This window comes from Triticum aestivum, chromosome 6D (genome assembly GCF_018294505.1).
Source record: "Triticum aestivum cultivar Chinese Spring chromosome 6D, IWGSC CS RefSeq v2.1, whole genome shotgun sequence".
NCBI lineage: Eukaryota > Viridiplantae > Streptophyta > Magnoliopsida > Poales > Poaceae > Triticum > Triticum aestivum.
Window position 1 is genome coordinate 338,209,514 of NC_057811.1, and position 10,904 is coordinate 338,220,417.

General features: G+C 48.2%; 2 protein-coding genes and 1 long non-coding RNA gene across 4 annotated transcripts; all 3 read left to right on the top strand.

Moving 5' to 3' along the window:
• The first annotated feature begins 130 nt into the window (after positions 1 to 130).
• Positions 131 to 3,463, top strand: LOC123144980 (probable enoyl-CoA hydratase 2, mitochondrial). Of its 2 annotated transcripts, none has more exons than XM_044564255.1 (8): positions 131 to 392; positions 512 to 681; positions 1,450 to 1,524; positions 1,735 to 1,825; positions 1,939 to 1,990; positions 2,672 to 2,775; positions 2,856 to 2,932; positions 3,142 to 3,463. In XM_044564255.1, the coding sequence occupies exons 1-8, from the start codon at positions 233 to 235 to the stop codon at positions 3,319 to 3,321; spliced, it is 909 nt and encodes a 302-aa protein (XP_044420190.1). In that variant the 5' UTR covers positions 131 to 232; the 3' UTR covers positions 3,322 to 3,463. The 2 variants fall into 2 exon arrangements, with proteins under 2 accessions (XP_044420190.1, XP_044420191.1); XM_044564256.1 differs by having other exon boundaries at positions 1,735 to 1,783.
• A 167-nt stretch (positions 3,464 to 3,630) lies between these two features.
• LOC123144979 (probable enoyl-CoA hydratase 2, mitochondrial) lies at positions 3,631 to 6,947 on the top strand. The gene is made up of 8 exons (XM_044564254.1): positions 3,631 to 3,967; positions 4,042 to 4,211; positions 4,966 to 5,040; positions 5,346 to 5,436; positions 5,542 to 5,593; positions 5,918 to 6,021; positions 6,132 to 6,208; positions 6,404 to 6,947. The coding sequence occupies exons 1-8, from the start codon at positions 3,631 to 3,633 to the stop codon at positions 6,578 to 6,580; spliced, it is 1,083 nt and encodes a 360-aa protein (XP_044420189.1). The 3' UTR covers positions 6,581 to 6,947.
• LOC123144981 (uncharacterized) lies at positions 4,218 to 4,743 on the top strand. The gene is made up of 2 exons (XR_006472030.1): positions 4,218 to 4,605; positions 4,697 to 4,743. It is a non-coding gene; the product is annotated as an uncharacterized lncRNA (long non-coding RNA).
• Positions 6,948 to 10,904: the final 3,957 nt, after the last annotated feature.

Below are 10,904 nucleotides of genomic sequence, written 5' to 3' on the forward strand. Positions count from 1 at the left end.
TACGCTTTGGTCCACATCCCCACAATACTGCCCGTTGGATCACAGATCTACGGCTGAGGTCGCATCGGAGCACCTTATCTTAGGTGCTTCCGTATCACATGAATACTCTCCCCTCCTACATAATCACACTGACGAGCCAAAGTGCTGCTCCGTTCTCGTGCTCAAATGGGCTGACAGAACAGACAGCATCGCATTTAACTGCTCCTGTCACTATCCACCTCGCGCATCCAGAATGCGCAGCCCGCGGAGCTTCCTCGCCGCCGTCTCCGGACACCTCGCCGGCCGCCAAGCTCCAGCGGCTCCTGGTCACCACTCCCTCCCCGTGCGCACGCTCCAAACCCTAGCCCAGCGGGAGCCTGTGCGCCTCAAGAAACTCTCGGCCCCCGACACCGGTCCGTGATCGCTGAATCTGGCCCCCTTTACCTCACCGTCTTCTTTAAGACCCTCACCCCCCTCCGACACAGTTAACCTATAATCTCCCCTGCTGGCCCAAAATTCTGGTTGGGAGCAGGGATCCTGGAGCTGACGCTGGAGCGGCCAGAGGTGAAGAACGCCATCAGTTGGGAGTTGATGACAAGGCTGCGGGGCGCGATCCACAAGATTGAGGCCGACGCGACGGCCAAGGTCGTCCTTGTTGCGAGCTCCGTACCGGGAGTCTTCTGCGCAGGCGCCGATCTCAAGGTCTGTTCTTGCTCAGCCTGGTGATGCAGTGGTTATTTTAGACTGACACCACAGGGGATTGTAGGAGTGTTCATGTCTGAGTACGATACATGTGAGAACATCTGAGGTGGATGTGCTGATTCCGGATGATAAAATTCACTAGCGGCTCTTGTGTAAAGTTTTCGGAGAAATGGACCGGTGATGTGCATAGCTGAAAAGGAATATAAATATTAAAAATCTGTGTCACGAAGAAACTGAAGATGCTCTAGTAATAAAATAGGTGGGTTGTCAAAAACAGAGACTCGTGGCTGGGAGAGAATATGAAACGAGCTGGCATCTAGAAGGATATCTAAGTACGAGACAAGAAAGATAATCTTGCTACTTTGCTAGGAAGGACATAAAGGTCGTGGGGTCAATGACTAGTCGACGGTGTGGCATAAAGAGGAGCAGCTATGAATTATCAGATGCATGATTAGAGGCATTTTCAGCATGGCCCTAATCAGTTGGGTAGCAGTTGATGAGATTTCATCGTTGTGCAGGACAGTTGATACTGATTTCTCAACCAATTTATTTGACCTATCATAACTAACACGCTATTACTTGCGAGTGTCGCATAAGTTTTGTTCTTCGGATCAGTTAAAGAATTTGAAACATCAACTTTGTTCTTTACTGTACTATGACGAATGTTGAGATTGTGTTAACACTCGGATTGTGTAATTTGTACTTTGCAGTATAGATTTGTTGCATATATTTCACATGGATAATATCTTAGAGCATTTCTTTACTCAGGAAAGGAGGCACATGAGCTCTTCACACGTTAAAGAATATGCTAATTCCTTACGGTCTACATTCTCGTACTTTGAGGTTTGTACCTGGATCCATACCTTAAGCATGCTCTTTTGCCTCCACATATTACAGCATAAATAATGATTACACATTTAACCAGCGAGATAAATATGGATTGGAGGGAGTACATTATATTCAAATTATGGGCATGACTCATCTCTCTTATCATTTGTCATTGGTTGTTCTATATGTTAAGTTGTTCTTACATCATGCGGCTTGTTTGAACAGGCACTCTCCATTCCAACAATTGCCGTCATTGAAGGAGCTGCTTTGGGTGGTGGGCTAGAACTTGCTCTCTCATGTGATCTGCGTATATGTGGTGCTGCCTTTAATATTCAGTAGTATATGCTAGTAAACATTTTCACCTTATGGAACATAATCTTGCTGCAGTTCTTTGAATGTTTGAATGCATGTCTTCCTACTGATTCGCAGGAGAAAATGCAACCCTTGGACTGCCAGAGACAGGCCTTGCTATTATTCCTGGGTATGTGGCCAAGTGGCCAACAAACACACAATGCTCTGCTTTCGGCAATAAATCGGTTGAAAAGTTACAAAGATGCCCTGAAAGTGATATGCTTTTCTCCTTTGAATCGTTCGTGGTTTGCTGAGGAACGTGACTCTAATCGAATCCTGTTAGGATTCAGAAAGAGGAGTCGTACCTCCTACCTGCTTTGGAATCAGGAATCCGCCTCTGATAAGGGGTCTTGAATTTTTCTTTTTCATTCGGGTCTGTCTAGGACACATCTAGATGTGACATAACCTGATGTCCACTATGTTTGTGGTCTATTCTTTTTTGTCCCAGTTTTTTTTTGTTCCTTGTTGCTGCGTTATTTGTAAGAGCTTAGATGTGACATCCTTAGAAAACATCTAGACGTGAATTAGACAAACTGTTTTCATACTTACCTGCATATTGGAATAATTTAAATAACAGGACAATCCTACCAAATTTATTTTCTAGTGGAATTAAAAACGGCACCTGTAATTATGATGACAACTGCCCTTGCAAAATAAATAATTATGATGAAAACTGGGTGCATGCATTTAACTGCCGTAAGTAGTATATCTGCTTTCTTTTACCAAAACTAATAGGAACCTTCCTCCAAAACTAGCTTAATAATGTTCTTCAGTCAGTGGATAACCTCCCTTTGATTGCCCTAATATGCAGAGCCGGGGGTACACAGCGTCTTCCAAGGATCACCGGAAGGTCCAGAGCGAAGGAACTGATATTCACAGGCCGCAGATGCGACGCAACTGAAGCCGTCTTGATGGGTAACACTAGCCTCGTCGTGTTTTCCTCCCACCATCATCAGTTCTTCAAAGAGAACTCAAAATGCATCTCTGCGCTGCAGGACTAGCAAACTACTGCGTTCCAGCAGGGGAGGCCTACGGCAAGGCTCTTGAACTCGCCCGTGAGATGACGAAGAAAGTAAGAACCATTTTCAGTTTTGAATATTCATAGAAAATATTATCACCGAGAGCATGCTATCGGTTTCAGTATATGGAGCCCAAAATTCAGTATAAGCATATCATGAGGGTAGAGTTGTGTTCGATCATTTTGTATGCCATGCTAGCATGGGCATGGCTATGTATAAGATCCATCGTTGTAGGTGTTCTGAAGCCGGTTCTTTGTGTCAGGGCCCTCTTGGGGTAAGAATGGCCAAGAAGGCCATCGACCAAGGGATGGAGGTAGCAGACATGCGCTCCAAGTTGGCTGTCGAAGGGGAATGCTACGAGCAGCTGCTGCACACGCAGGATCGCCTCGAGGGCCTGGCTGCATTCGCTGACAAGAGGGAGCCCGTGTACACCGGAGAGTAATTAGTGCCCGAAGTGTACACAGGAGAAAAGTGTTGATGTGCCGTGACATGATCGTCTCCTGGACTCCTGCCACTCCGTGTGGTGAATGATGTTTCGGGGTTGAATATTTTACCGTGGGCCTGGTTGGTTGTTCCGTTCTTCATCTCGGCCGGACCGGGCCGCCGGGCCAATGCGACGGGCCTCTCTTCTTCTCTTGTCCCGCATCTGCGTGCCATCTTATCGGCGGCGTACGCGCATTTCCCGGTGACCGGCCGGCGGCGCCGCGGCGCGCACGGCGTGGTTTCCGGCTGGTCACGTCCCCAGCGCCCTATGTCTCACGCGACAGCGACAGCGACAGCGGACGAGTCGGTGGAATTTGGCCGTCTCCTCACGGGCGTGCTACTGACCTGCCACGAGAGCAATGTCTATCCAAGCGCGACGGTTGTTGACTCTGCCTCTGCTCTTTCCTCCGCCCAGCACCAGTCTCCCACTCTCGCCCGACTCTCCACTATGCGCGGCCTCCGGGGCCTCCTCGCCGTCTCCGGCCGCCGCGCGGCGGCGAGCGGCGCCTCCTCGTCTCCCCACAGCGTCCTCTTCGCCCGTGCCCTCCAGATCCTCTCCCAGCCGGAGCCCGTCCGCCTCCACAAGCTCTCGGCGCCCGACTCCGGTCCGTCGCTGACCACCGCATCTTGCTCCTTGGGGCTTCTGGAGTTCGTGTTCTCAGGCTGTGGTTGGCTTCAGGGATCGTGGAGCTGAGGCTGGAGCGGCCGGAGGCCAGGAACGCCATCGGGAAGGAGATGCTCAAGGGGCTGCGGAGCGCCATGGACAAGGTGGGGGCCGACCCGACGGCCAACGTCGTGTTGGTCGCGAGCTCCGTGCCCAAGGTTTTCTGCGCGGGCGCTGACCTCAAGGTGCCACCTCCACCACTCCTACTTATGTTGCATGTTTGATAAATTTGTGCTCTAGCTAGTTACAAGAATTCATTCCGTCGGCTTATGATTTTGATCCCTGTTGAGGAAATCGAGAGAGCTGAAGATGTAAGTGGTCCAGTACTTAATTTCATTCCAGGTTGATATGATAGGGTAGCTGGCAAGCTTGGTTAGTAACATAGTACAGTAGATGTGTGAGATTGCCACATTGGTACACTGGTGAATAGTGCTATGGAATTATTGTCTAATCCTCCGAGGTCAGTCAAGAGCTAACTGATTCAAGAAATAAGACATGTCCTGGTTGGGTTCAGACAACATATGGATGAGCTAGTTTCTCAAGGAATGTCAGTTGAGCTGATGCCAAGACATTCATCAGGTTTGCACCTTGTGTAAGTAATAAATTGATAAATTATGAGGTTAAGATCAGGCTCTGACTTATAAAGAGAAATGTAAACATGTTTAATCAGGTGGATCACTGGAGCACTGTAAACTCTAATCAGCACAATACCAACTAATAAAATTGTTGTGTTGGTGCTATTTGCCTGTGAAGCAGTTCGTTTGAACTTTGAAATGGATGCTACTTTGTGGCATACATCATAAGTTATGTAACTAAAATTATCAGACTCGTTGCATAGAAAAATGGTGAATGCCTGGGTTCTACCTCCTCTTATCTTTTCCTTTGTGTTCTACTGATCACAATCCATTTCCTGATCGCAATATATGGTACATTTGACAGGAAAGGAGGTTAATGGGCCCTTCTGAAGTCCGGGAATTTGTTAATACCTTGAGAGCTACATTCTCATCCTTTGAGGTTTGTAACAGGACGAAACATTTTAATATAGCATGTTACATCCAGTGTATTAGTTAATATTATGCTTTTTGGTGATTAGAGAAAGCACTGTGTATCACAGTTCAAGTTGTATGCATGCTCGTCTTCCTTATTACTCCCTCCGTAAACTAATATAAGAGTGTTTAGAATACTAAAGTAGTGATCTAAATGCTCTTATATTAGTTTACAGAGGGAGTACTACCTAATTTGTCCGTTGAAGCCTCATCGTACATGTTATTTTATCTAGTATGTTAATAACACTTGCAAAGTTTTTCTTGTGTGAACAGGCACTCCCTATTCCTACAATAGCTGTTGTTGAAGGAGCTGCTTTTGGCGGTGGGCTAGAGTTGGCTCTTTCATGTGATCTTCGTATATGTGGTATTGCTTTTATTCTGCAGTGCTCAAGTTTCATACATCTTATAGAAACCAGTTTTGCCCCATCCTTTCAAACAGTTGAATGCATTTCTTCAACATGTTTTGCAGGGGAGAGTGCAACATTCAGCTTGCCAGAAACCGGCCTTGCTATTATTCCTGGGTATGTGTCCAGGATGGCGCTTTACTTTTGTAAGTAAATTATGTGTGTTGACGTTGTCTTGAATTATCAAGTATTCATCGCCTTACAAATTGACCTAGCAGTTATTCACCAAACATTTTCATTTTATGCAATATTCACTCCGGTGCATTACTCCATACTAGTACAAATTTAAGTGAGGAATTGCATCCTAAAAGATGCAAAGCTGTTATGTGGATTATTGTCCTTGAATAGCATGTCATATCTGAACTGGTTTGAGAATTGCTGGAATATCTTTAGTGAAATGATATGCTTCAGCTGTTAACATCTACCTCTTACAATACATAGAGCTGGAGGGACACAGCGTCTTCCAAGGATTGTTGGAAGGGCCAGAGCAAAGGAATTGATATTCACTGGCCGTAGATTTGATGCGACAGAAGCTGTAAATATGGGTAAGGCCAAACTTGTTATGCTTTCTTTCTATTGTTATGACTTCTTGTTACTTAAGGAGGCCTTTAACACTTTTTAGAAGAATAGGCATGACTTGTATGTTTGCATGCAGGGGTAGTGAACTACTGTGTTCCTGGTGGTGAGGCTTATCAAAAGGCTCTTGAACTTGCCCGGGAGATAAATCAGAAAGTCAGACTTTTTCTGAGCATATTGTGTGCTTCGTTTGATATGATTGTGGCGCAGTTCTTTCTTTGCAAATTTGGGACCATCCGCGTTCCTTGGAAATGCATTTTCCAGTTCTGTCTGCAATAACAAACTTGCTTGAATTTAATTCTACGAGTATAACGGTATTCTAGATGTTCTGATAATAGTTCTTTCGTTCAGGGTCCGTTAGCGATAAGGATGGCCAAGAAGGCCATCAACGAAGGGATGGAGGTAGACCTGTCCTCTGCGTTGGCTGTCGAAGAAGAGTGCTACGAGCAAGTTCTGCACACTCGGGATCGCCTTGAAGGTCTAGCTGCATTTGCAGAGAAAAGAAGACCTTTGTACACAGGAAAGTGAGGCCGTACTGAAGTCAGCCCTGTTAGCCTCTTATGTCTTATCTGCTGATACCCTGAAGAATGTGTCCTTGTTCCAAAAAAAAAAAACCCTGAAGAATGTGTCTGGGATGCTAGATTATTTGCAGATGGATGTGCTACATCTTCTGATTGTCATGATCGCCTAAAACTGAAATGAACCGCACCCATGTAACTGTAAGGTAGGAAAGCTAGCATGTGGAGATGCTGCGGTTTGGTTTCGTCATTGCATTTTTCTTGGATAATCCAGGCTTGGGTAGAAGATGGACTGGACTGGACTGGAGTCGCTGATTGTACCTTTTCTTTTCTACTCTCTCCGTTCCTAAATATAAGTTTTTCTAGAGATTTCAATACGAACTACATACGGATATATAGACCTGCTTTAACTTTTCTTTTCTACTCTCTCCGTTCCTAAATATAAGTTTTTCTAGAGATTTCAATACGAACTACATACGGATATATAGACCTGCTGTAAAGGGTACATTCACTCATTTTACTTCGTACGTAGTCTATATTAGGATCTCTAAAAATATTTATATTTACTAAGAGCATCTTCGCTCGCCCCCCAAGGCCCTTTTTTACCGTCGGCATCTAAAAATCGGCCCAGTCGTGCTTCCAGAAACCCAAATTTCGCTGGTTAGGGCCGAAATTGGCGCCGACGGATCCAGGCCGAACCCGACGCGCTGGGGGGCGCCCGGAGGCGTCGGGGGAAGCATTTTTGGCGTGAAAGTCCGGTGGGCCTGCCGGGTCATTGATCAGCAGCGTCTCGTCTTCCTCATCGCCTCGTTTCCCGCGGGGAATCAATGCCAAGGCTGTCGTTGGTCAGCCTTCCATTGATTCCCCACGGGCGGCGCAGTGATGGCTCGGCGACGCGTCGTCCCCCTCCCGCCACCCGTACACACACGTCTACTGCCCTCCCGGCGGCTATAAAAAGCCACCCCTCCTCGCCGGTGGACACACTCTTCTTCGCCCGCATTCCCTCTCTCGTCGCCGCCGGCCCATCCCGTCTCTCTCTCCCCTGACACCAGTCACCGCGTCTACATCCTTCGATGGGCGAGCGTTTCCCCGGCGACGGTGCGGCGGCCAACGGCTTCGGCCGCCGCACCCTGTACGAGTGGGAGGCGCACCTCCTCCACAAGGCCAACTACCCGGCGCCGCCTGACATGTGCGCCCCGGGGCGGTGGAGGCTCAGCGCCGGAGGCGTCCCAGTGCCCCCGCAGCCCGACTGAGACCACCCCGACCACTTCCACGACGAGATTGAGTGCGTCTGGGCCTCCCTGCCGGAGGAGGTACGCGGCCGCCCGGAGTACGCCGCCGACAACCACGCCAGCTGGGTGGCATACTTCCAACGCCGCCACGAGGAGCAGCTCGCCTCCACCAACAACGCGCCGGTGAGGGGGCGCCACAACGCCGACGGCCGCCGCCTGTTTTGGGGCGTCCTCGGGCAGACGCTGCACTTCATCCTCGAGTACCTTGAGGGGGCGGCAACCAACCGCCGCTTCAGTACCTGGCGGCCCCGGCGCCTGTCCCCCGCCCAAGCGGCGGTGGCATTTGGCTGCCGCGGCGCATGGCGAGTGGGTCGTCGTCGTCCTCCTCCCACTCCCACTCGTCCGGATCGCCGGCGCTCGCCAACGTCAAGGCCGAGCCCATGGAGACGTCGCTAGGGCGGCGCACTTGCAGCGCCGCCCTCGTCATCAACGAGGGCGGCCGTGGCTCCTCTTCCGCCCGCCTCGTCAAGCCGAAGACGGAGCCGGGGCTCGTCGCCGTGAAGAGCGAGCACGACGACTTGGCTGCCGCCGCGGACGTGGCCGTCCTCAAGTGGGCGCGCAAGGACTACGTCAAACTGGAGATGGAGCGCCAGCGCCGCGCCCTCGAGGAGATCGCCGCCAGGCGCCGCGGCCGCGACGCGGGCGGCGTCATCGTCCTCGAGGATAGTGACGACGACGCACCACCGCCGCCAACCAAGCCCATCCGCCAAGGCAACACAGGGCAGGGGTGCAGCAAGGACGGCGCGGCGTGAAGAAGGAAGCCGACGACGGCAACTACAGCGCCTTCGGCGCATTCTTCGGCCTGTAGGAGGGGCGGCGGACGGCGGTGCAGTAGTTTTTAATTTTGTTTTTAAGTTTTTATGTACAAATATCAATGAAATCGCCTAATATGTGTCGAATTTGGCCGAGTTTATTTTTCAAAAAGACGGCGTCTGGGTTGGGCTTGAGGCGGCGGTTGGGAAACCCACCGTCCCCATGCCGAAAATATTGCCGGCGCGCTCCCAGACGGCGATATTTCAAGCGCACGGGCGAAGGGCTGGAGATGCTCTAACAGAGCATGACTTGCCGGAACAAGCACGCCGGCTCAAACCTAGTACGTGCAGGAGAGAACACAGACAGAGCAACCCTGTCTGCCATGCATGCAAGCCAGCCATGATGAGCTTCGAGGGCCGGCTTCCCCCCGCTTGTCAAATCGTCATGGTGGTGGGGGCAAAGCCCAAGAGAAGCAAAGCCTCCCCACAGGCTCCAGATCCTCACACGCTTTTATCAGGCCAAAGCAAGCAGACATCATTTCGTCCACGACAGAGATGAGAGCTCCCCAAGACTAGAAGAGCCTCCCCACAGGCTCCAGACTCCTGCAATTTTCCCCTATTCGGCGGTTCCAATGCCCTACATGGCCATGGCCAGGGAGCAGCAACAGGAGAAGCCATGTGGTTGTCCTTCATGTCAAGAGCTCGCCTAAAAAAAAGAGCGCGCCTGAAAGAGTGGCTCCGATGCCCTGCCCTGCCCTGCCTTTTGCCTATAAACTGGGGCCGGTAACTATTTCTTATGTTGGGGCATAATTCCAATCTATATCTATATCTACTAGCTAAAAGGCCCGTGCGTTGTAACGGGAGGAAAAAAATACCACACGCTCTTAATTTACAAAAATATAATCTAAGATTTGTAGCTACGGTCCAAACAAAGATGGTCTTAACTTATAAAAGCGCAGTTTAAGATTCTACAGGTGTTCTATTTCAACACGGCTTGTATGTAGATTTAATCCGTGCAAAGAAACGGGCAAGTAATCATGCATTTATTCATGTCATGTTCGGAATGGGGTGTTGTTACGGGCGAGTAAGGAAAAACGACAAAAACAAACGATGACACGTTAGCACGCTACAGAGACATGTGTGCATCAATGGCAGTTTCAGTTTAAGAATTATCAACTTAGGGTAACTCTTGAACACTTTCTTTCACATGCATATTTTTAAAATACATGAAGAGTTGTTAAAAAGATACATGATTTTTTAATCATAAAACGATATTTTTGTCTGTAAAAGAACATTTTTTATGGAGTCCTGCTGACGCAGGTACCTACGCCCCTATTTCATCACTATTTCTTGGCATACATGTCACTATTTATATCTATGCATGAAAAAATGTTCTTTTTCAGACAAAAATAGTGATGAAACAGGGAACAATACCTATGACATGTATGCCAAGAAATAGTGATGAAATAGGGGCGTAGGTACCTGCGTTCACAGAAGACCATACAAAAATATTCTTTTCCAGACAAAAAAATCTCTTTTTATGATTAAAAATTCATGTATCTTTTTAACAATCTTTTTAACAACTCTTCGTGTATTTAAGAAATATGCATGTGAAAAAAAGTGTTCAAAGTTCCCCTAAATTGATGATTCTTAAACTGAAACTGCCATTGATGCACACATGTCTCCGTAGTGTGCTAATGTGCCATCGTTTGTATTTGTCGTTTTTCCTTACTCACCCGTAACAACACCCAATTCCGAACATGACATGAATAAATGCATGATCACTTGCCCGTTTCTTTGCATGGATTAAATCTACATGCAAGCCGTGTTAAAATAGAACATTTGTAGAATATTAAACTGCGCTTTTATAAGTTAAGACCATCTTTGTTTGGGCCGTAGCTACAAATTCTTAGATTATAGACCATTTTTTGTAAATTAAAAGCGTGTGGTATTTTTTTCTCCCGTTGCAATGCACGAGCCTTTTAGCTCGTGGTACTAAACAATCTACCAGCCGGTTGACCTTGTGATCTGCAGGGTTAATCATACCGATGCATTGCTCCTCCTCCCCTGGTCATGGCGCGTCCTCGGTATTCTCAACAATCTCCTCGGCATCCTAGCTTGATAGTATTAGAGCATGGTTAATAGTATAGCCCACAACCAGCTATATGAAGTTGCCAGGTCACTTGTAGCCAACCTAATAGCTCATTCCTACAATAGTTAGCCATACTAGTATGCTATACTATTAATATATGACCCATCACTTTTCTCTCACAATGGGTGTTGGAGCTCG